The sequence below is a fragment of the Sturnira hondurensis genome, unplaced genomic scaffold, assembly GCF_014824575.4.
Source record: "Sturnira hondurensis isolate 20B ecotype Veracruz unplaced genomic scaffold, ASM1482457v3 Scaffold0016663, whole genome shotgun sequence".
NCBI classification, from domain to species: Eukaryota; Metazoa; Chordata; class Mammalia; order Chiroptera; family Phyllostomidae; genus Sturnira; species Sturnira hondurensis.
Genome location: NW_028089294.1, coordinates 14,175,065 through 14,199,300, shown reverse-complemented (window position 1 = coordinate 14,199,300; position 24,236 = coordinate 14,175,065). Strand labels below are relative to the sequence as shown.

Below are 24,236 nucleotides of genomic sequence, written 5' to 3'. Positions count from 1 at the left end.
TACGTTTGCTCACTGAGCAGACACTTGTACAGAACTCACTGAGCCAGGCACTGTCCCGAGTGCTTTAGAGATCAAGTCTCTTTTAACATTAAGTATATTTCATGGGCATGAAGTGATTCATAAGCAAAGACCCAGTGGGGCACTAGTGTCAACTAAGGGTCTGTCTGGGGACACGAGCCACTGGAGGCCCCAAATCCCAGCTCCAGTACCAGAGGGGGCGTTTCTATTTTATGTGAGAAAATTGAACGTGGTGTTTTCACTTGTTCAGCATGCTGTGCTTCGGGCCCAGGCCTGCAGACCAGCACTGGTCCTCTGTTACTGTGAGAGGGTGCTCATCCATGCCCCCCTGGGGACTTGCCCAGTCCCTGTGTCAGGTGGGAAACCTGCCCGGGGCATGCGCACCAGAGCCTCACGGCACAGGTGCTCCTAAGCCCAGGCTCAGATGAGCCACCCTGTGCAGCAGAGCCAGCCCCTGACCGGAGCCTCGGCTGGATCCCCTTCCTCCCTCTCTTTGAGCAGTGTTTTCTGTAACTGTGTGCTGACCCCTCGGGAGAACTCCCAAGAGCTGGCCAGGTTGGAGGTCATCACCAGAGACTACCAGGTGAAGCCAAGAAGAGCATCATTCAGTGCCCTCTCCCCCCACTCAGTGAACACACCAGCCCCAAGCCCCTGAGGGGAGGCACACGGGAAAGAAGAGCCGTTCAGGGTTTGAGGGGGAACTTCACCATCTAGGCCCGTTCCTCTGCCCCACCTGGTCAAGGTGCCTCAGGTAACTGGCTGGTTGGCATCATTCCAAAGGAATCGAGGTGGCAAAGCCCCCATGGCCCAGCCACCCATGGTGGCTTAGCCCTAATGCTTGACCCGAGGACAGTAGCCTTGGGTGCCCCATGGGAGCCCCTGTTCTGCACCCTGCGGGTCCAGCTCCCCTACCCCACCCGCCCCTCCCCTCCTCAACAGGCAGGCCTGGGGGGCTCTCCGGAGACTCCTCCCAGGTTTTTATTCCTTGCGGGACTTCCCGCCTGGCCCTGTTCCCGCCAGTTCACAGAAAAGCAAAAACAAAAGGTGACTCAACCTGTTCCCAATTCTCCGGAAAGAGCTTGTCAACCAAGTGTGTCTGCCTGCCCAAGGGAAGGGCTGAGCCAGCACCCGCTTCGTTTCCCAGGGAGATGGGGCTCTGCTCACACTCCCACCCTGCCCCACTGGGCTCGTGGGCCACCTAGTGCCTGTCCTGAAGGCCCCCGTGGGTGTGTCCCCAGAGCAGCCTGCGTGAGCTGGTGGAGTCGGGCCGCTATGACACTCGGGAGGACTTCTCCGTGGTGCTGCAGCCCTTCTTCCACGATGTCCGTCTCCCCCTCCTGGAGGTACGTCCCTGCCCTCTCCGATGGGGCTTCCAGAGAGAACAGGAAGTTCAGGGCAGAGAGGCCACGTGCTTCCATCCGAGTGTGAGTAAGCGGGAGAGACAAGGGCGGCTCTCAGGGTGCTGGCCTGAGCTGCCTTCCCAGAGGCAGCCGGACGGGGGCACGCAGCCTCCGCTGTGCTGAGCATCGACTATGTGCCAGGCACTGTACTGGCCAGACGTAAAATCTGTACAGCTCCCATTTGAGGAGAGTTTTATCATCGCCGTAGAGCACAGCTTCAGAGGTATCGACAGTCTTCCTACCGTCATACAGGAACTCTGGGATGGAGAGGTTAGATGTGAACGTTTTTAGCCCCAGAAATTCACTTCCTGCCACATGCACACAACCCTGTAGTCATAAAGGAGGGCTTGGGGTACTCAGTCTGTACCCCTGGCTGTGCCCTGTACCTGGCACTCCAACCCAGACCAGATGAGCGCTGTGAGTGGGCTGGGGTGGGTACTCGGTTCTGTCTGGCTGGGTCTCCGTGCTAAGGGCTCCACCTAATTGGAGGGAGCTTCGAGCACCCCTGAGTGCCTCGAGGAAGAGGAGATTGGCCCACTGCCCTGTGTTGGCCTTGTCCAGGCCTGCCCTGAGCCTCGGCCCCATTCTCCCCACCAAGACCACCAGTTCTATCGGGCCAATGGCTGGGAAGTAGCTTTTCCCAGCTGGCTGGCCGAGACTTCCTTAGGGATTAGATCTCATTCCCTCAACCGTGGCATGGGCCAGGGCTTCACACCAATGTGCCTAAACGCAAATATGGCACTTTTTTATTCAGTAGGGGGAATTGTGGGGCCAGAAAGGAGGATGGGGGCTGCGGGGAGTTGGGGGTGTCACCCAAGGCTTTGGGATTGCTCTGATCTCCCCCTTGAGGTGAGCAGGCACGGCAGAAGTCCAACAGCTCAAAGGCCCCCAGGGGAGGAGGGTGTTGAGGGGTCAAGTCCAGGCTCAGGCCAATGATTGTGGCTTCCCCTCTGCCCTCGGCACCAACAGGACCTTGAGGAAGTCTATTTCTCTCCTCTAGGATGGGCGCCCAGACACGTCTCTCTTCGCCCCGGACTGCATCCACCCCAGTCAGAAATTCCACTCCCAGCTCGCCAGAGCCCTTTGGGTCAATATGGTAAATTAAGTGGGGTGCCCCTGGGGTTCTAGTCTACAGCAAAGCACCAGTTCCCATAGAACGGAGTGTCCTTGGCCTCCCTTTGCCAGCAAGGTATGGAGGAGCAGTGGCTGGCTGGCTCTTACATCTGTAGACACCTGTAGAATTGAAAACACAGTCCTAAGACCCCAGGGTTAGCTAGGCCCTCTCCTCTGTGCCTTGAACCCGGCTGAGGGCTCTACATGAGTGCAAGGCAGACCCTTCCCATAGTCAGCATTTCCCATGTGGCAGCCTCTGTGTTAGGCGGCTTAAGCCCCATTACCTCATGGAAGCTTCCCAACAGCCCTGCTGCGCTGTGAGTTTATGAGGAAGCTGAGTCCTAGAGAGGCTCAGAGACTCGCCCACGATCCCACAGCTGGCAGAGCCAGGAATGGAGGCCAAGGCCCCTGAAATGGTGTTTGGAGCTTTCCCACGGCAGGATGCTCTCTGGGGAAGTTCATGTCCATGGAAACAAATGAGTACACCTGTGTCTTTGTGTTTCCCCAATCAGCTTGAACCACTAGGAAGGAAAACCGATACCCTGGACCTGACAGCTGATGTAGCCCTCTCCTGCCCCACTCAGGTAATTAAGCGGGGCCTGCTTTACTCCTCCCCAGGAACCCGGAACTCTGGCCTCGCCCTACCCCCTGCAGCCTCCCCCACAGCTTCCTTCTTGCCCATCTTGCCCCTCACCTGGAAGTAGATGGACTTTGGAGGGTGGGAGGAAGTCGATGAGAACAGAAAGGGGAGAAGCAGGCGGGAGAGGAGGCCTGGGCCCAAGCAGAGGTTGAGGATCAGGATGAGAAAGGTGGATTCCTGAGCAGAGTCAGAAAGCCAGAAGGATGAGGAGGAGGCTTGTCTCAGCGGGGGTACGGGAGCAGGTGGGAAAGTCAGACCGCAGGTGGAGGCCTAGGGAGAAGCCCGTAGGTCCGGAGTTGTGGTTCGTGGTGGTAGGGCCTGAATCGAGAGTGTCCAACAGGGACAGGGTCACGGAGGACAGTCCGGGAGCTGTGTGGAGGAAGGGCAAGCCTGAGTGGCCTTGGTGAGAACTCAGGTCCTTTTAAGGAGGAAAATGTAAGTGGTTGTTCAGCTCGATTTCAGGCCTGGGGTGGGGTCAGGTTCATGTTCTGCCTGCCTTCAGCTCCCTCTTCTAAGGCCTATCTTATGACTTTTTAGCCAAATAAGGCCGAGGCCCAAGAGGCCTCAGTGGCAATAAAAGCAGAAGGTTCTGACCCAATCTGGGAGGCTGGGTTTCCCTCCAGGGTCAGCTGCGTCAGCTGAGTGGGAGTGGCCCCTCACCCATGTGTCTGCCAGGGCTCCAGAGAGGGCACCAGCCCTTCCAGGCCCTTTGCGCCCTGTCTGATACCTTCCCCACCCCTGTCTGCGGCCCAGGCTCAGCCTGTGTGCCATCAGCCTCGTCAGGAGAGCCAGAGTGGTGGGGAAGAAGGGCTGAGGAAGTGAGGGCCGTGATTGCAGAGGGCTCGGCTGCTGGGCCTGGTGCACGGAGCAGAGGAGATATCATCCTGTGATGGAACAGCCGGGACACCATGGATGCCTCCACTCCGAAGGCCAGGTGCTGGCCAGAGGGCTGTGGCACAGGCCTAGAGGACTCTGCTGTGCCAGGAGTAAATGGTGTGACTGCTGTACCCTAAGCATGTCCAAGGGGTCCTAGGGGAGGAACCAGGCCACCTCTGCAGTGGGGGCGTTTGGGGACTCGGAGCAGAGGCTATAAACCTCATACTGGGGGTAAGAGTGTCAACGTTTTTACAACTCCTATGTCTGTTCTGAACATTAGCCATGGAAAACCCTCTCCAACCCACCCGTTCAACCTTCCATTAAATAGTAAAATAAATAACAACCCATTCCACGGAGCCATCATGGCTCTCCCCGCCCTGCCCCCAAACAATTATTAAGTACCAGGTTAGAGCCTGTCACCATGGGCCTCAAGGTGACCTGTGCCACTCTCTGCCCCAGGCCAAGCAATGAGCCCCAACGGGGTGCTGCTCCACCAACCCTCAGGTCACAGTGGGCTCTGCTCCTCCTCCTGGACAGAGCCTGACTGAGCCATTGGTGAGCAGAGGAGGGCAAACCCAGCCTCCTGGATCCCTAAAAGCCCAGCCTGGAAGAAGCGGTTGCCAGGCAACCCCAGAGCCCATTCCCAAAGGCTCCATCTGTTGGCCAGCCCAATTTCACCACACCAGGCAATGTAGCGTTCTGTGTTCCCCAGGTCCCATCTGCTCCCTCCCGTGTGCCTCAGAGCTATATAAAAGTCCACCGGCACCTCAGTGTGAGCTGACAGGGGCCAGGCAGCACGTATTTTAGTGCTAGCTGTGTCTAAACATAGCCGCAACAGGCAGGACCCACTGGGGAACAGGGGGCCGAGCCGGATGCAAGCACTTGGGAGCTTTCTCAGCTTCCTCCCTGCTCCTCCCCCACCCCAGTCAACTGCAAGTGCATCCTGCCTGGCCAGGTTGGGCTCTTAACAACACTCGGTGGCTTTCTGGTGAACTTCCAGGATGGACAAATGATTTTATTAAGCAACTTGTGAATAGCCACCCTGTGGACTGGCTGCCGTCCCCTCCTGCCTCCACCACCTCTCTGCCCACTCCTTCCCTAGCCCAGGGCAGCAGGCGGTAGCTCCGAGGGCTTTGAGGAAAGCAGCAAAAAGACCAGCGCAGTCCTTTTTAAGCTCTTATTCATCTGGCCCTCTCTAAAAGTTAACTCCCTCCTCTGTGAGTTTCCTGAGTGCCAAAGCCCCTCGTTGTCCTGTTTTTCTAGTTATTGCCCCTTCTTGTCTCTTTTAACAACCCTCCTTCCTTCTTCCAGCCTCAAAAATGTGGACATTGTCCAGCTGCCATGTCTCGGCGCTCTTCCCTCTTCTCTGTCCCCTGTCCCTTCCCCCTGGGAGTTGTCCATTTCCAGGAGATCCTCTTAAATTCTTTGTATGAGACTCCCCAACCTGTGCCGTTATTTCTTCTTCCTTTCCCAAACCCCACCTCAGTGCTTCTAACCCTTAAGAGCTGCTTTGCCCTGTGTGGTGTAAGGTTCCCCAGACAGCAGCTCACAGGAATGGCCCAGCAAAGCAGGGGAACCAAAGAGAGATGCAGAGAGAGAGGGAGAGACAGAGAGGCCGAGAAAGAGAGAAACCAAAATATTTTCAAGTGATATTACATCCAGTCTTTCGTTTTGGAGAAAGCAGAGGTGTGCTGGGTTTCATCATACGTATTGTTTTGTGGTATTTCTATTTTGAATTACATACGAGGGACCACTATTGTCTTTTGAGTGCTTTGGACTTCTGAATCTCCTAAAATCCTGCCCTGACCTCACCATCACCTCCCACTCAACGAACTGTCATTCAGAAAGTAATGTTTGAGTATGGAGTGTTAAAATAGGAGCTATACATCTGTCTTCCCCAACTCTCTGATCCTCAGGACGTTCCTGTTTCTGTCCGTGGTACAGTGGTTCCCACCCCTCTGCAGCCACGGAAGCTGGGGCAGGAGCCCCTCTGGCCGCTGCCGCCTGCCGCTCCCACTGCCACCTCCTCCCCCCTTCAGGTCCTTGGCACGTGTATGCTCAAGGTTATCTGGTCCAACCTTCCGTCATAAAACAAGAGGATTATATAACCTTAGGCTCTCAGCGGGGAGGACCCCGGAGTCCCGTTAATGTAGTTCTTATAGAATAAATGGATTATTTTACCACATCCCCCCCAAGGCATTACCCAAGCCTCTACTTAAATTTCTGTACTCTCAAGGCAGTGCCTTTCAAACTGCCCAGTGGCAAACCATTAACAGGTTGTGAAATGAGCCTGGTTGGTACGCACGAGCATTTGGAGTGGCATGGCCCGTTACGTCCTCCTCCCTCCTCCCCTCCCCACCACCCTCCCCTGGGTCCTCTCGGTTCCCTCCACCATTCGTCACAAACAAGGCTTCCAAACCCTGTCTCACACGGTCCCTCTTTAGGTGGTGCCCAGACCTGCCTGTGTGCTCTGGTTTGGTCCGAGCAGCACGGAACAGGAAAAAAAAGAACCACCACTCCTTTGCCGTGGAACTTTAAACCTAGTGACACAGCCAAGTGAACATGACCTTTTCCCAAAGCTTCTTTCTGGCTCACATTGCTGACTCACCTCAGGTGGCTGTCCTGGCCCTGCCCCACCCCCGGGCAGGCCACACCGTCTTTGCACAGACTTCCTTGTCCCGGAATTTAATGGGCTTTACCTTTTATTCACTGGTGTTACAAACAGAGCCTAAGAGAGCCCGTCTGACGAAGGGATGGAATCCCTCCTCCAGTTGTCTGCTCACCTCCAGGCCTTTAAACTGCTCTGACTCATGCACACACCACGCAGCCTCTGGTCGATAAAGCAAGCCCTGGGCAGCCCAGGCCACCTGTCTACTACTGGCCTGGACCTGTTCTTACTATTCCTGCTGTGGCCTCCCTCCCCTCTGAATTCCAGCGTCTCTCTCACCTCCCACCTGTTGGACTCAGTCTGTCTCTCTGGCCCCTCCCCCAGCCCTTAGGTCATGCAGCGGGATAGACTCTCCAGTTTGCCTTTCAGCACTTCGGTAAGGTCAGGGTGCTTCTCTGTCCTCTTGTTTTTCTTGTGCCAGCCACTCTGGGACTACCTCCAGGCCCTAGGCCCTAGGCCCAGTCAAGGCTCCCTTGAAGTGGGGGGAGTATGTTCATTAGCAACGCACCCCCCACTAAGTCTGGTCTGTGAGGACCACACATTCCCAGATCTTACTGAAGGCCATTCCTCAGCAGTCATTGCACTTAAGGCCACAGCATGCTTTGATGCTTCACTGCCACCTCCTAGCTTCTCACTTTCTCTGCCTGATTGGGTCGTAAGTTTCTTCGTGTCCTCCCCTCACCCTAGCACTCAGAACAGTGCTCCGAACACTCGGGGACTCAGCAGCTGTGGCTCAGTTCAATACAAGGTCCTCCCAGGTTGCCCTCATGTGATGGTGAACGCTCAGGGGAAGTTAAATAACATTTGCCGGAGACAAGCCTAGTTAGCCGTGGTGACATGCCGTGGCAAGGCCTTTTTTGCCTTGCACTGTTGCAGACAGTCCTGGGTGCACTTCCTGCCCTTGGCATTGAGTACTCCTCTGGCCCACGTGTCAGCTGGGAACAGAGACTCAGGAGGAAGGAGAGAGACACACATGGTGTTCTGGAAGCCGGGGCGCTGGGGACTGGGAGATTTGGTCCTCCAAGGTGACTGCTGAGTTCCTCTTCCCCTTCCTCTCTGACCACACAGGGCCCGACACCAGTGTGAGGAATGGAACCAGGCCATTCCTGGTCAGGAAGGCCTGTCAAGTCAGGCCAGGCCCTATGCTCACCTCATTACGTGCTCTCTACCTGGAACAGGTCCCTTCCACATGCTGGACCTCAGTTGCTCCTCATCTGTAAAATGGGGACTTTCAGGGGCTGCAAACTCACATCGGAGGCCAGGCAGGAGCAGGACCTTATGGATGGGATCGGGCACGTACCAAGAGGAAGTGGCAGGGCCAGAACTGAAGAGCGCATGTTTCTTCTGAGAGCACTCGGGTTGTGTCTCCTCTCCTTCCTCTCCCTCTGTTAACACCATTCAGGCCAAAAAATAAAGCAGAATAAATCGAAACATCTCCTGGGTGGGCTCAGCCCATGAGCAGTCGGTTACCAACCTCTGGAACTGATCTCCAACATTCTGGTTCTCTCTTCGTGTTCCCAAACTGCAGAGCATGGCCCTTCCACCCCACTCTCTGCACATCTTGTGAAGGAGCTGAGAGCCCTGGGCCTTTTGGTGCTTCCCGATCTCAGCCCTGTTCCCTGGTTCTTGCTTCGCCGTTGTGTCTACATGTTCTCACTCCCTTGCTTTTCCCATTTCTCCTTTGCTTCCGTTCATCATTCTTGCTGAACCCGTTGCCTGAAACTAAATAAACTTGGATTCTTGACTGGGCTTGTGTGAGAGCCAGTCATGAACTAGATGGATAAGCAGGGAATGAAGAGGAGGTCCGTGGGAAAAGGCCTGGGCAGACTGTATCGTGTATGGGACAGCAACCCAAAGTGGGTAAGACACAGTTCAAAAGAGGACGAGAGCAGATACTAAAAATAAATTGATAATCATAACACTCTAATAGGAAGCTCTTGCCAGAGAAATTACAAAGGAAAAAAAAACAGATCATTGTGATGACTAGGGAGATGTTCAGGTGCTGGGGTGGAAATGGAAGCATAGAACCCCAAATAAAACATACATGGAACCTTTTTCAGGCCCTTCATTGTGTATCCCCTGCCAAAGCAGATGTGCAAAACCCTGTAGGGAATGAACAAAATTATGTTCATACAGCTCTTTCCATTTGAGTGCAGAAAAATCACGTTAAATAAACCTACAAGACAGGATTATTAGCTCTTATTTTTCCGAAGCAACCTTCGGTATTGTCAGATGACCAACCTCCCTCCATGGTTTCTGTTCTCTCTTAGAACGAGCCTTTCCTGAGAACGCTCCGGAACAGTAACTACACCTACCCCACCAAACCAGCCATTGAGGTAACTCCGGACTCACGTCTGCCTCTCTCGGGGACAAACAGTGGTGACTCAGGGAGTGAGGCAGGCTTCAGAGGATTAGCTTAAGCAGAAATGTACCCTTCTTACAAACTGGAAATTGAAATGTTAAAAAAAATTTCCTGAACCACTAAGTTCCGGGACTGTCCTAGTGTGTTCTCATCAGCAATCAACAGGTAGAAGTACCCCTGGACCCCTTTTCTTTGACCTTTGTACAAACATCGTCTCTGATTGGGCAACTCAGCCTTTCAAGAAAGGACGACAGGGAGGCAGTGGGTCTGATGTGCCGTGGACTTGCTGAAAGGTGGAGGCTGAGTGGAAAGTACCTTCATCCCAGAGGGCGGGCCCGGTGGAGAGCTGATGCACATCCCGGAGGCCCTCCTCGGTGGGTCTCCGAGGCTGGCTTGGTTCAACTCAATCACACTGGCTCTGAGGAACCCCAGAGGAGACAGGGCCATAAGAACTGCTACTCCAAAGGTGGCCTGGAGGATCCTGGGCCACACCAGGCCATGCAGGACAGGCCGGGTCCAGGTCAGGTGTGTCGGCCACCAGGACAGGAGCTCAACCACAGTTTCAGTGGAACATCTACGGTATATTCAATCTTGTGTTAGAGGCCGGAGGGACTTTAGGGATCTATCTATCAGACATGACCCTGACCTGGGGGAGTTATGTAGAGGTCATTTCCATACTGAGCACCTACTGTGTGCCAGGCACTGTTCCAGGGAGATGGTGCAGAAGACCAGATAGATGGGTCTTATCCCTCATGGAGCTTACAGTGTATGTTGTTGAAAGAGGCACTCAATAAGTAGCTAAACACAATTACTTCAGGAGTGATGGCCACTCAGAGAGGAGAGAAGCACAATGGTGCAAGGGAGGATGGTGAGTTCTGATGAGTTGGGCAGGCCAGGCCTCTCCGAGGAGGAAAGATTTGAGCTGGGACATGCAGGATGCAAAGACACTGGCTAACTGGAGAGCCAGAGTCCCAGGCAGGAGTGGGGAACACAAAGGTTCAGAAATAGGGCTGAGTTAGGTGTGTTCAAGGAGGAGAAGGAAGATCAGGGTGGCTATGGGCATGCAAATTAGGTAGGAGTCGGGGTGGTGATGAGATTAGAGTTTTCAGGGGCTGGATCATCCACAGTCTGAATCCCTAAGGAGGAAGACTGGACTCTCGGTGGAGAGATATGGGGAGCCACGGGAGGGTCACAGAGAGGGTGACGTGTTCTGGTTCACCTTTGAAAAGGTGTCCCCGACTGGTGTGGAGAGTGGACTGGGGAGCAGGAGCGTTGGCTGAGGAAGGGCCTTCTGTAAGCCAGCTGACACGCTGAGACTGACTTAGAGGAAAGTACCGAGGAACCGTTGGATCCTAAGTTCTGAGGTCCCAGCCATGACAGTTTCATGGCCAGGGTCATGCCGAACTTCCAGCCTCTCCGGATTCTTTTAGGCTCACATTAGCCCAGCGGAGCCTTGTCCTAGGCCAATGATGGACCAAAGCACATTATAATTGAAATGTCAGCCGCATCTTGTCCATCAGGCATTTAATTATTTAACATTTATTTGTTGAATGCCTGAATGAAGCAGGCACTGTGCTAAGTGCTGAGTACGTAAGGTGAGCCCAGTGGGCCTGGGCATGCCCTCTTGGATCTTACAGTCTGTGTCTTTGCTTCTGCTACTGCAAGAGTTAAAAACCCAGGCCTAGAATGTGTTTGTGTGTGCGCCTGTGTTTAATACCTTGCTGTTTTAGCCACAGACAGATGACATTAACATTACCTGGAAACTGGTTAGAAATGCAGAGTCCTGGGCACCACCCCAGTCCTACTGAATCAGAGTCTGCCTTTAACAGGACACCCAGGGTGTCTGGGCACACTGCAGTGCGTGGCTCTCCCCCGTGTCAGAGGAGCACGCCCGCATTCCCACCTGATTCTGTTGATCTGTACAGCGCCTGCTTGGCCCTGGCTCACCAGCCAGCTGAGATAGTTCAAAAGTACTCACGGCTATAGAGCTTTTTTTTTCCAATGGCATTTTTTCTGACATTTGTCATTGGCACACAGCACATTCTTGACTTCAGTGGAACATCCACACAGAGGAAGGAATCCATCGGTGTGATGAATTGAGCAGTTCCTTGGAATAAACTAAATTATATCAAATTAAGCACATGCCATTTAAAAGAAGTTTCATTTTCGCTCCCTCGTAAGAGGGATGTTTTCACAAGGCTTGTCTTCATCATCTGACTAAAACTCATCACCTGGAGGAGATGAGTTTCCAAAGCAGAGAGTCAGCCGACCAGTCAGCCCTGCCTGTGGAGCTCTGCTGTGTATTCAGCCCTGGGCTCGTCTCTCAGGCCGTCCTGGGGACATGCAGGTGTTCGGGGCTCTGGGGAAGAGATCTGATTTCTCCCCCAGCTTGCCGGTATTGGCCGTTTATGCGCCCTCTGCTTCTCACCCCATCCCTTCCTCCAGCACCGGGAAAAGTTGCTCTGTATTTTAGCTACAAAGAAATTTGACTAAAGGTATCCAGGTTACAGACATTAATTTTTACACATACAAAGAATTGGTTGGCTATGAAGTTAAACATCCAAAAAGATATACACATGTACGAAAAAAATATACGGAAACCAGGAACTTTGCAATTGTAAATATTTCGTGTTCTTTTCCTAAAAGTATTCTAATTATTGTTTCAGCCCTAGCATGGCGAGCAGTGTCCATTACCTTCCTGTTAAACAGCAATCCCAATGCCTTATAAGAGACCAATCCCTGTGGCCTCTTTTCTGGCATCTGAGTCTGTGGTCCCCTGGGACACCCGCTGTGGTCTGACTGCACTGTTTCTCCCCTGCTTTGGTGTAGGACTGCAGCTCCATTTAAGAGTGTAGGTAGTGGAGGTGGAAAATGCCGTGTGTGTGTGCACGTGTGTGCCCGCCATGCTGTGCTTTGTGCACAGGGAGAGGCAGACCCTCGTTTTCTCCTCACTCACATCCCTCACAGTCCATCTACCACCAACAGGTCTCACCCTCGCAGGATCCCCCATGGTGTCATAGTTCTCGCCTCTGTGAGTAATTACTTAGCTAATTCTTGGGCTGAAGCTAACTTCCCTGCACAATGAGTGTTGGGCGTTGTATCTTTCTTCCTGTTGATTTAGAACTGGGGCAGTGACTTCCTGTGTACGGAATGGGGCCCTTCCAGCAGTGTTCCCACCTCGGGTGAGTGAAGACGTCATTCCCCACTTCACTTAAAGGCCTTGATGAATGGGCAGGTGGTGGGGGACCCTACAAACATGCCTTGGAGCCGTGCAGCCCACGACCAGCTGGCCTGCAGCCCCTGCTGGGCCCCCAGGCCTCTCCACAAATCCCACTTCTCATGTCCACTTAGTCTCATTGGTGTCGCTCAGGCCTCCCTGCCCAGTGAGGTGGGGACAGTCAGGGACTGGGGGTCCTCTCTGCCTGTGCCCATGACGCCCACAGCCAGAACTTTCTGGACCACTCCATTGTGAATTGGGCTCTCTCAGGATGGACAATAGCCATCCATGCCATTACCTTCAGTGCCTGGGTTGCTCTAGATGGATGCAAGAATCAGTGTTGCTAAAGCCCCAGGCTGGAAATAAGTGTAACAGGAACCTGCAGGACTATGGCAGGATCTCAGACCTCTGATCAAGTTTATGGTGTAAAAGAAAGGCCACCCCTTGATCATCCATCTTGTTGCCTGTCTATCCTAGTCCACAAGCTCCGACCCGCAGACATCAAAGTGGTGGCCGCCCTGGGTGATGCGCTGACGGTGAGTGCTGAACTGTGCCCAGCGTGAGCACCAGCCAAGCCCCATGCACAATCCACTCTTCCTCAGAGCTGGCCCTGCACTTAGCTGACATGAAGGAGCACCCACCTGGGTCAGGCACTGAGCCACAAGACATCCCCAGGCAATGCAGAATGCCCCTCTCCACCCTTCCACACTCCAGCTCAAGCACCACCTCCACCCCTGGGTACAAGCTGCCCCCCTCATCCCCTCTGTCCTCGAGCGTTGCATCTGGGTGCTATGGTAATCACCCAAGTCTGCCTGCCTTTACAGGAATCTCTGCCGGACTCACAGAATTGAGTCTGTGAGTCTTACAACCCACACATTGCCCAGAGCCCCTCACCCCTCTTAAAGATGTGTTCTTTGGGGCAGAGGGAGCCCAATTCACAGAGGGAGCACTCAGCTCAATTTCACTAAATGAATCATATTAGCCAACTACATAGCTACTGCTGTGCGCAAGACCCTCTGCTAGCAGTTCTGAGGGGGAAGAAGTAAGAGGCACGGTCGTGACCCTCAAGGAGTTTGTCCAGCTGGGAAAATGAGAGACTTACACAGAAGACGGTACATAATCATGTAGAGAGCACATAGGACTTTGAAAACTAGGTACTCATTTCTGTAGAAACAACCAACTTCCCTGTAGATGTGTGAATGTGTTTTAATTTTGGTATGAACATAGAGAAAGCCATAAAAGGCTATGTGCACACATGCACACACCAGGCTTATTACCACCAATTAATTTCGGTGGCATGTATATGTGGGTTAGGGGTGAGGTGGGGATGGGGCAAGATTACTGAGGCATTTCACTAGCTATGGTGCACAGGTATTATTTTTGTAAGTTTCAAAGAAGAATTTATTTTTTTAAGGTAGGGCGTTGAAAGAAAGCTTTGTAGAGGAGCTAGAACCTGACAAAGGCGTTCGAGAATGAATTAGACATTTCCAGCCGGACGGGGGGAACTCAGCATGCTCGGAAGGGACGGAGCGGGTGGCACGGGGCAGGCTGGCCCAAGGCCCTCAGCCTTCAGATCAGTTCGCTTACACTGGAGGTTCGTGTGGACAGGGAAGGAGTGGGCGAATGAAGGAAGGAAGGTGGAAACCAGGTTATGGTGAGCTCAGGAAGTTGGTGAAGGGCTTTGGCCTTGGCCCTGTGGGTGAGGGAGCCCCACTGAAAGGTCGGCATCAGGGGAAGTGTAGAGGAGTGGGTCAATCAGAGGAGCAGGCGGACGGACAGCCCGGTGGGAAGGGAACGGATGCTGGGGGACTGTGAGGTCCAGGTAGGAGGGCGGAGGGTTGTCCATGGCAAGAAGATGGCCATCTCGCCTCAGAATGTGGCAGAGGGAACAAAAAGAAGGACATGGGATCCGGAGAGGCTGGGAAGGAGGAAGCCCGCTTCTCCTAGCACTTGGGTACTGGTTGCACAAGTGGACTGGGGGGGTCAGGACAAGTCAGAGACTAAGTGTCCTAGAGAAAAGCTGGTACTGTTTTCAGAAAAGGGAAGTCCAGGTCCCAGCAGTTACATGGGGCACAGGGGCCCTTCCCAGTGCCCTGAGCCTGCCCCTGGGCCCAGCCCAGGGTTGCAGCCTGCTTGCTCTTCACCTTTCACAGACGGCGGTGGGAGCCCGCCCCAGCAACTCCAGTGACCTGCTCGTGTCCTGGCGGGGGCTGTCCTGGAGGTGAGGATTTCTCCACTTATTTTCTATGGGTGACACTGCCCCAGAGGGGCGTGAGGGGTGTGTCCTGTCAGCCCTCCAGAGATGGGGCCAGGTTCTGTGGCTCAGCTCTGAGATGCCAGGAGAGGCCCAAGTGCTCATGTTAGTCCCAAGGGTGATGGGGATCCCCCACCAGGGCAGACTCTCTGGTTCTGACTCGGCAACATGAGGACCCGTGGAGCAGCAGTTCGGGGATTTGAATAGACGTGTTTCTCTCCCCCAGCGTTGGAGGGGACGGGGCCTTGGAGAGCCACACCACACTGCCCAGTAAGTAGCCCCACGAAGAAGCACCATCACTGCGGCCATAATAGCCCCCTGTGGAGGCCAGAGCCTTGCCTCTGAGAAACAGCAGAGGAGGGTTATTCGCAAGGAGGGAAGTCAGCCAGCCCTGAAAAGACCCAAAACTTGTCCCGCCCCCCATCTCTGTCCCAACACTGCATGTCCATCCCCCACTCACCTGTGCTGTCTGCTTCCCCCCTCTTAAAAGACATTCTGAAGAAGTTCAATCCTCGAATATTCGGGTTCTCCACCGGTACACAGGAGGAGATGGCGGGGCTGAATGTGGCTGTGAAAGGGGCCAGAGCTCGGTGAGTGGACGTGGGCACAGGAGGGAGAGCGCAGGGCAGGCTGGGAGACCGTGGGGGACATGGAAAGGCGGGTAGGGAGGCATCTGGGGCCCAGGCCCAGGCTCAGGGGAGCAATAACCACTGCCACGCATGGGCCTCCTCCGTGAGCCTGGCCCTGAGCCGGCCCCGCACGTGGATGGTCTCACGTCATCCTCACACCCTTCAGGACACTGGGGCTTAGAAAGTTTCCCGAATGTTCCAAGCTTATTGGGAAAAGTGATCAGAGATGCCAGGATCCGACCAGGCTGCTCTGCCCCACGATGCTGTTACTGCCTCTAGGGGGCGGGTGGGGGCAGGAGGAAGCACACCGCCCCGCCCCACTGTCCTGTCCCCTGGGTGCTGTCCTGCTGACCTCCTGAACCTCTCAGAAACTTGGGGACTTAGTGTGTGACCCTGTGGACGGCTACTCTTCCTCTCTGCTCCACTGGCTCGGAACCTCTAGTGCTCCATTCTGAAAGAGATGTTACCTTGGCATTAGGGAGTCAGCTTTTCAGGCCCCTGGAACAGCACGGTAGTTGTTTGTTCTCACTCCGATTTCTGTTGTTGACAACAACCCAGATAACTGCAGCCGAAGTGCCCTATAGATTTCACTGACTTCCTGCACGGGCTGCGCTGGGTATGTGCTTTGCGCGTGGGTCCACGCTCAGGTCACCAAGGAAACGGCGCTGTCTCGACTCAGTGCGTTTACAGGGAGCGCTCTGCTCAGACCCTGTCTGGGCCCCACGCTCTGAGCCTGGGTCTCTGAGCCACAGGAAGCGATGTCAGTTCCTCAACGTCATAAGCAGGAAGAACCTCCTTTTCTGAGAAAAACTGGGCTTCATGGGGTCATAATGTCGACATCTAAATGCTCCTATGACTATTACAATGATCGCCATCATTGTCATCATCATCACTGTCCTTTCATTATTATTCTGCAGCCCCGGCTGCATTAACCAGGGGGTGATCCCTCCGTCTGCGGACACTTAAGCCCGTTTCTTGCTTCACTCCTCTCGCTGCCTTTTCTGTTTTCCTGCTGCTCAGCACCTCCACCAGCGCGAGCCAGTGGCAGGGGAAGTAGCCCAGACACGCAGTTTCTTGTTACATCTCTGGTGTCCCAGGTTCGGGGAAAGGAGAGTAGGCCACTGACTGAAATGAGCAAGGCTGGAGCATTGCTCTCTCTCTCCTGTAGCCACGCTCTGTGTTTTGTATGGTGCAATTAACGATAAACTCACCTAAATGGAAAGGTAAATACCACAGCTGAACAATTAAGATAATAGGACCTGGGGTCAGACCAAGTGTGTGTCCAGCTGTCGGCTCCCAGACTTGCTAGCTGTGTGACTTTGGGTAAGTCACTTAGCCTCTCTGAGTCTTAGTTTCATCATCTATCAATAGGGATAGTAGTAGTACCCACTTTGCAGGGTTGTCGTGAGGATCAAGCAAGACAGTGATCCATGGGAAGCACTCACTACACTATATGATATGTATGCCAAAAAAAGTTTGCCATTATTAGGGTGTTTAGTTTCAAGGTTTTATTAAACATCTAACTTCCTTTCAATTCATCAATAAGCAGGAATTCATTGGACACCTGCCAGGGGCTGAGCCCTGAGGTGGTTACTAAAAGATGCAAAACAGTCAAAAGGTGAACGTTCTCCCTACTGAGAGCTTGCTGTCTAGTTAAGGAGACTAAATGAGAAACTTTGGGGGAAAAGCTGTTGCGTATGGCACCATTGCAGACTGAAATGATTTTGTACTTGGGAGAATGGAGAAGTGTAGCATGAGGACTAGGCACTCCAAATAGAGAGGCAGACCCAGAGGGACCCCAGAAATCATCTCGTCCAATCCCGTCTTTTCAAAGGAGAGGAAAATTCAGCCCTGGCTGGTCTTGGTAACGTGGGTGAGCTCACACAGCCAGTCAGTAGCAGAGCTGAAAGGAGAGCAGGGCTCTTTGCACAGACAGAAAAGGAAACGAAGGAGGTGTGGATGAAGGAGCTCAGAGAGAAGGCTGGGGTGCTGGGGCTGGGCTTGCTCTGAGCCTGAAGAACCTGCTGGGAAGAGAGGGGGGAGTGTGCATTCCTGCCTTCCCCCTAGTGCTCACGTGGGCTTATCCCCCCGTGAATTCCCCCTAGGCACACCTTAAACCCATTAAAAGGTTATAGGTCACCTTTAACCAGGGCAGGCTTACTTGATAGCTTTCCAATATTACCCAGCCATAGCAATAGTGCAGGGGTGTGATCCTGCATGAGTAAACGAGAAACAAAGGCCGGGAGGGTGCCTGGTGTGCTTGGCCACGTGCTCGGCTCATCGTGGGCACGGAGAAATTTTAAATGGCCATCCTGTGCCAGCAACTGCTTCTGTGACTTCTTTCAAAGAAGCCTCTGTTGCACAGGTGGCAAACACAAGGCCGGCGGGCCGAATCCGGCCCTCCACCTGGTTTTATCTGGCCCAGCACCTTGTTTCTACCCAGTGGCAGCGCCGAGCTCTGGCTTAACTGTTAAGGAGTAGTTTACATTTACACAGTCCTAAAATCACATTCGGCCCTTCGAAGGCAATCTCGAGGCTGATGCTGCCCCCGGTGAAAATAAGTTTGACACCCCTGCTTATTGGCTCTCTTTGCTGATGTAACTTCTCATACATATGCCATATACTGTCGTTAAAAGTCTACAATCTGGTAAATTTTATAGATGCACATCCCTGTGAAACCATCAGCAATCAAGGTGATAAATGCACCCATCACCCCCAAAGTTTCTTTGTACCCCTTTGTAATCTCTCCCTCTTGTCCCTTTCAGTCCCTACCCTACTCCACTGACCTGCTTTCTGACACTATAGATTAGTCTTAATTTTCTAAAGTTTTATGTAAATGAAGTTGTAGACTATGTATTCTTGTCTAACCTCTTTAATCCAGCTAGTTTACTTGGAGGTGCCTCCCTGTTGTTGTATTTATCAGTGGTCTGTCTATTGCTGAGTGGTACCCACTGACGTAGAGACCTCCCATCCAGAAGCATCTATTTCCTTATTCGTGGCAGGCATCCAGGAGATGAAGGGGGCCCTAACCAGCCTGTTTGTGTCTCCCCCATCCTGTTTTGTTGGGAGGGGTAAAAGCAAGTAGACAGAGAATGGTTTAGAAATCCAAAACAATTACAGAGAAGAAAAACAAAAGGATTAAAGGCACAGAGAGTGGGACTTAGAAGTAAAGATTAAAGGAGCCGAGAAGCCTGGAAAGGAAAAAGCTGAGGGATAATTTAGGGATACGACTTTTTGCAAAGACACAAAAGGTTATTTTTAAAACAGGCAGCCGTATAAGAGGTGAACAGACTCAGCCTGCAGTGAGAGAGCGGGATGGACTATAAGGGAGCATCCCTGATGGTGAGGTTGAGCAGCGGCCTCCCCAAGTGGCCCGAGAGGGCTGGCCTGCAGAGAGAGTAGGCGTGCAGATTAGCCCCGGGCAGGGGCTGGGCCCCAGGGGCCTGGAGGTCCACGCAGATCTCTATCACTCGGTGGAGAATTCTTGAGAATCAAGCCTCTCAGTACAATCTGAAGGAATAAACTTGACATCGGTCCTCCTGAAACACACATCCTTGTCAGGCCAAACTCCTACAGCCTGAGCTCTTGCTCCTGAGCCGGCTCTCACTTCCCTTCTCTCCTCCTGCCCAGGGACATGCCGGCCCAGGCCCGGGACCTGATGGAGCGAGTGAAGAACAGCCCTGTGAGTACGGACCCCCGGGCTCTCTGAAAGGCACTGGGTCTCCAGTGCGGGTAGGCACAGCAGCCGTAAAAGAGCCCAAAGCCCCACTGCAGCTCCTGCTCCAGGTTTGCCTAAAAGAGGGGCCTGACGAGCCACAAGAAGCAGGCCTTACCACAAAGGCACCCTCTTTGCTGCACCCCCTGGCTCTGACTCTGGCACCCCAACCCCTAAGGCTGGCAGCAGAAGGGAGAGATAGAGCAGAGTTGGAGACCAATGGCCTTGGCCTCTGGCAGCTTCCCACTTTATCCAGAGTCAGCTTCACAGAGCCCTATTATGTAAATGCTGGCTTCTAAAAATAGGCTTCTCATTCCAGTCCTCCCTGCTTCCCTTCTCCGGACCCTCTCAACCTTCTCACCAGTAGTTTTTTTTATGCTCTGTGTTTATGCCTTGGAATTCAGCTCCTGGCAGGACTCCTATTATGGTGGTGGCTGAGGGGAAAGCAGGCTCCTGAAGGGCCTCCCCGCCCCCACCCCACCTCTCTGTCTGCAAAGGGCTCCCCCTCCTGACCCCTCCCCTCTCCCACACCTGAAGAGCTCTCCCAGGAGGGAGTGCTAGGCTTCTGCTTCTAGCTGCATCTTTTGCCCTTGGCCCCTTTGAAGGCTTTTAGATCACGTTTTCAGGGGTGGGTTCATCCACTCCTCTTCATAGGGGACTTCAGCTCTCTGAAGAGGATTTCCAAGGGAGAACAGTCCCCTGCACTCTGTGAGCAGATGCACACACATGCACACACACAGGCACGCACACTCACTTTGAGGAACTCCTGTGCAGCACAAAGGTCACGGTTAGGGAGGCTCCACTCGGCATCTTCTCTCCACCGTGATACAGTCAGAGTGAGAGATATGTGGGAGGCTGTCTGGCCTGGGAAGCACCCCCTGAATGTGCCCCCCACCAAGCCCTAAACCTGGGATCTTCTGTGCCCTCAGGAAATCAACCTGGAAGAAGACTGGAAGCTGATCACACTCTTCATTGGGGGCAACGACTTGTGTCATTACTGCGAGGACCCGGTAGGACCGGACAGGCCCCCTTTAGGACCTGAGGCGGGAGTGGCTGAGCAGTGGCATTCTCTGTGCCCAGGGCCCTGAGCTGCCTCACAGAGTCGCACTGACCTGCTCCCCCCGGCACCTGTCTGCCCTGGCTCCCGTGTGCTCGGGGAGGCCTGGTCTTTCCTGCTGCTGAGAGGCCCCTCAGAGATCAGCTTCATTGGTTTCCTGACTCCAGAAGTGTCTAGGGTACCCACACTTCAGGCACTGCTGATGAAGCGGCCTCTCTGGTGCACGCACATACAGTTTTCTGGTGTCCAGTGGGTAACTAGTGAGGTCCACTCCATACCGGCTTGCAGTCTCTGCCCTGCATGTTGGTGTTTTTTTGTGGGGAGGGGAGCTGAAACGACGCCCTAAGGGGTTGGATGAAACTGAGCTGGTCCCCATGGAGGGCTTGTCACACTTCAGGGATGTCACAAGATGACCAGCCTCAATTGGCCGGCCTGGGAACCCAACCCTGTCCCTAACTTTTCCGTGGGGAAACATGTCCAGACTTAATAATGAACTTTGGGAAGCTGTGACTTTTAGAATACATCTTGTTCTAAGTTGAGTACATCCTGTATTTTATTTGGCCAGAAAAAGACAGCTGCCATTACTCAGAGATCGTGGTAAAATGTTTGACAGTCACAGGTGGGGGGAGAAAGTCCTTATCATTCCTTGTGGCTCAGAGAGACAGCCACAGAGGCTTGATGAGGACTCCTTCCCTGCACAGGGGTGTGCGCGCTCTTCCAGGCCTCTTCCCCTCTGCGCTCTGCCTTGCAGCACGGGCTCTGAAGGCAAAAGTGACACAACCCCATGGGAATCACCATGCCATTGCAGCTTGGACCCCACATGGGGTTCAGGAAGCCAGAAGTCACCCCATAGCCACCTGTGGACACTTGGTACAGGAAAATGTCTCTACCAGCTTCAGAGTACCTGTCCCTTGTGTAAACAGGTTCACACCCCAGAGAACAACTTTGTGTAAAGGGCCTGACCTCCACCCCACAGGACTAACTAGGAAGGGGTAAAGTCAGCCTCTGGTCAGCAGATGGGCTGGGGAGGAGACCCCCTGAGCTGAGTCACCGAGGACAGTAGGAGCTGGGGGAGGCAGTGGGGCCAGCATGGCCAGCGCCTGGAGGAAAGAGAGCACGGCCATCAGGGGCACTGTCCTGACTGGAGACGCTTGAGGCTGGTGACAGGTGGGACTGGAGAAGGGGCAGGGCCCAGCACCACTAGGGTCTGAGGTCCCAGGAGTGGGGTGAGGCGGGGATGGTTCGTGGTGTCCAATAGGGGTCTAGGGATGATTTCTTCCAAGAGACTCTGTCCACCAGCAACGAGAGCTGGGCTTCCCAGCCTATCCAGTGCCATCAAAGGTCCTCTATACCCACTCTGCCACAATCCCAGCCCTCTGCTTGGCATCAGATCACTCTTCCTCTCCCCTGAGTAAAACCCCTTCTTTCTTCACAGGAGGCCCACTCGGCCGGGGAGTACGTTCAGCACATCCAGCAGGCCCTGGACATCCTCTACGAGGTAGGAAGGAGCAGTGGCACACGCCTGGGTCCCAGTTCCTGCCAGTATCCTGCCTGTCTTCTTGCTCACTGGAGCTGCTCCCAGGGTGCATCTGGGCAAGCTGTGTTCTGTGAGCTGCACACTGAGCAGGGCCCTGCCGTGAGCGGGCAGCGGGATGGGGGAGGAGGCAGCTGCCCAGCTCCTCTGTGGGGAAATTTGAACTCAACCAGACTGTATTGTTGGTAATGAGGAGCTTGCCTCTGGAGCCACTGGCCTTGGTTGCAGCCAGGTGCCAGGGCTTACCAGCGATGTGACTTGGGGCCAGTGACTTCTCTGTGCCTTGCTTTCTCCATGAGAAAGTGGGGCCGATAAAGGAGATGCAGTGAGAATGATACAAGTCATGTTCCCTCCCTGGGCCTCAATTTTTTTTATCGGTAAAATTGGGGAGGGGGAAGTTGGCTTGCAGGTGTGATCCTTTGGCCTCATTCCAGCAGTAGTCAGTGCCCTGGTTTCCCCGCAACTGCCTGGGGACTCACGAAGCCCACCCCTCTGCTCCCCACAGCTTCCCAGAGCTTTCGTCAATGTGGTGCAGATCATGGAGCTGGCTGGCCTGAACCCGGGCCAGGGCGGGAAATGCGACACTCCACTGGCAGCTCAGTAAGTACACGGCCACGGTCCCAGGGTGAGGGCGCCTGGGGAGACTTCGGCTCACAAATGCCAATGATGAGCCCATTACAGGCAGAGCAGACAGTCTTGTCTGGAAGACAACTAGCCAGGAACTGGCAAAATCTTTTGGACATGCCTGTACATTGTGGAACGCCTACTGTATACAAGTCACTTCATTTCTCAGGACCCCTGTTTGCTTTTCTATAAAGTTAGGCAGGCCAACCAAAGAATCCTCCTGACACTGTCGACGATCCCAAACTCCAACTCCAGTGGGTTGGCCCATGTCTGAGAGGCAGCAGAGGGCTCACGCCCACTGTGTCTGGCCTCGGACCCTGGCTCGGTGGACTCTGGGGCTGTGCCCAAACTGCCTAACCCTCTCTGGCTCTTTTACTCCTCACCTGTGAAATCTCCTTGCAAAGTAGTCGGGAGGTCTAGAGGAGACACATGTAAAGTCCTTGGTCCTTGGGGGCTTGGGGGGCGGGATCTCAGGAAAGCATGGGTTTTGTAATGTCCTTGACGCGACTGTCCTTGCAAGCCAGCATGAGACGAGAATTTCACTGGGGGCTAGAATTTATTTACAGCTCAGCTGCACCCTGGTAGGAAGTTGCCATTCTCTGAGGCCAGAGGAGCCCCAGAGTTCTGCCATCGGGGGAGGAGATTCTGTAGGGGGTTGAAAGGTCCTAGCTGGGGTCAGATGGATTTGCTGGGAAGATGACAAGCTAGTTCCCGTTCTTGCCGGGAAGCTAGCCCTCCACGAAATTCTCCCCAGGTGGAGCAGCCAATGCCCAGGGGTACGATGGGCTCCTCCAGCCTCTGCTGTTCTTACATTCTACCTCGGCAAGGTGCCCCAGGGTACTGACCTGTCCTAGCGTCTCAAGAGTCTTCCTACTCTGGAGCCCTGAGGGAGAGTCCCAGGCAGCCGGAGGTGGAAAAGGGAGGCGTCAGGAACATGAAGAAAGACTGGGTGCCATGCAGTCTTCCCCAAACTCCAGCCCTAACTGGTCCTTCCCTGGAGAAGCCCCTGAAGCCACAAGCTTGGGATGGTGCAGTCAGGTGGCACGGGGAGTGGGCAGCCTGTCCACGTGGAGGCCCAGGCATCGGGTGCCAACTCTTCCACCTTCTCTCTCAACAAGTACCTGCCGAGTTCTGTGATCTGGGTCCACGAGTGAGCGAGGCTGTATTGTGGGGGCACTGGTGTCACACCTGCCCCTGTGAGGCAGCGCAGGGTCCAGGGTCCAGGCCCCTGTGCGTAGCAGCTTCCTTTGCATGTGTGTGGTGGGGGGTGGGGGTGGTGGGCGGTCAGCCTCCCCGAGGCCCAGAGCCAGGCTGCTCCCAGGGAGCTTCTCCATAGGACTCCTTGTCTTACAGGAGCAACTGCACTTGCTTCAGACGCTCCCAGGAGAACATGCTGGAGATGGAAGAATTGCAGCAAGTGAACTGGAACTTTCAGGTAACCTGCAGCCCTCCTCTTCCTGCACCAGGTAGGAGGCATGGTTTGCTCCAAAGCAAGGGTTCCAGAGTCGTATGTCCTGCAGGGCTTTCCTGAGAGCCAGGCTGCTCCCTAAGGCAGATCACAGTCTCTGAACTATGTATGCAGGTGACTTGAACACCAAGGCTGGGGAAGGGAGGGGCGTGAGAAATCTCAGCAGGGAAGCTGAGCAAACTCCCCCTCCCAGCCCTGGGTCAGCTCTGATCAGGTGAGGCAGGTGAGCAGCACTCTGCTGCCCGCTGCCGGGGCACCTGTCCTGTGACCACCTCCACCCCCACCCAGGCAGGGAAGGGGGCATTAACCGCCCGTTGGTCTCTCTCCCTCTTTAGTCCCCTCCACTCACTGTCCGCTCCCTGACATGCCCACTCTGAGCCTTCCTGCTGCTTACCCATCTCGTGCAAGGGGTGGGTCTTCTTTCCTTCTTTCCTCTTCCTGGCTACCTCCCAACCGACTCCCCCCACCCCCCCCCACACACACACCTCTGAGGGTCAGCTTCNCAACCCCCTCCCCCCCCCCCCCACACACACACACCTCTGAGGGTCAGCTTCTGCCTGCCATTCCACTGACCTTATTTTGTTCCCATGGGGTTTTCTCACATCTTGTCTCACTTTCCCAAATGGATTATAAGCTCCTTAAGAATAAGCACACCTGGTCT

The 24,236-nt window shown here is 54.2% G+C and overlaps 1 protein-coding gene across 1 annotated transcript in view; it reads left to right on the top strand.

The window, feature by feature from the left end:
- The window catches only part of PLB1 (phospholipase B1), a 116,278-nt gene that overhangs the window by 79,246 nt on the left and 12,796 nt on the right, over positions 1-24,236 (top strand). The window contains exons 40-54 of the mRNA XM_037066904.1: positions 520-601; positions 1,257-1,361; positions 2,419-2,514; positions 3,044-3,115; positions 8,986-9,051; positions 12,199-12,259; positions 12,772-12,830; positions 14,448-14,515; positions 14,775-14,818; positions 15,039-15,138; positions 18,808-18,859; positions 19,822-19,902; positions 21,385-21,447; positions 21,989-22,083; positions 23,461-23,542. Coding sequence (XP_036922799.1) covers positions 520-601; positions 1,257-1,361; positions 2,419-2,514; positions 3,044-3,115; positions 8,986-9,051; positions 12,199-12,259; positions 12,772-12,830; positions 14,448-14,515; positions 14,775-14,818; positions 15,039-15,138; positions 18,808-18,859; positions 19,822-19,902; positions 21,385-21,447; positions 21,989-22,083; positions 23,461-23,542 — 1,126 coding nt within the window. The remainder of the gene's footprint in view (positions 1-519; positions 602-1,256; positions 1,362-2,418; positions 2,515-3,043; positions 3,116-8,985; positions 9,052-12,198; positions 12,260-12,771; positions 12,831-14,447; positions 14,516-14,774; positions 14,819-15,038; positions 15,139-18,807; positions 18,860-19,821; positions 19,903-21,384; positions 21,448-21,988; positions 22,084-23,460; positions 23,543-24,236) is intronic.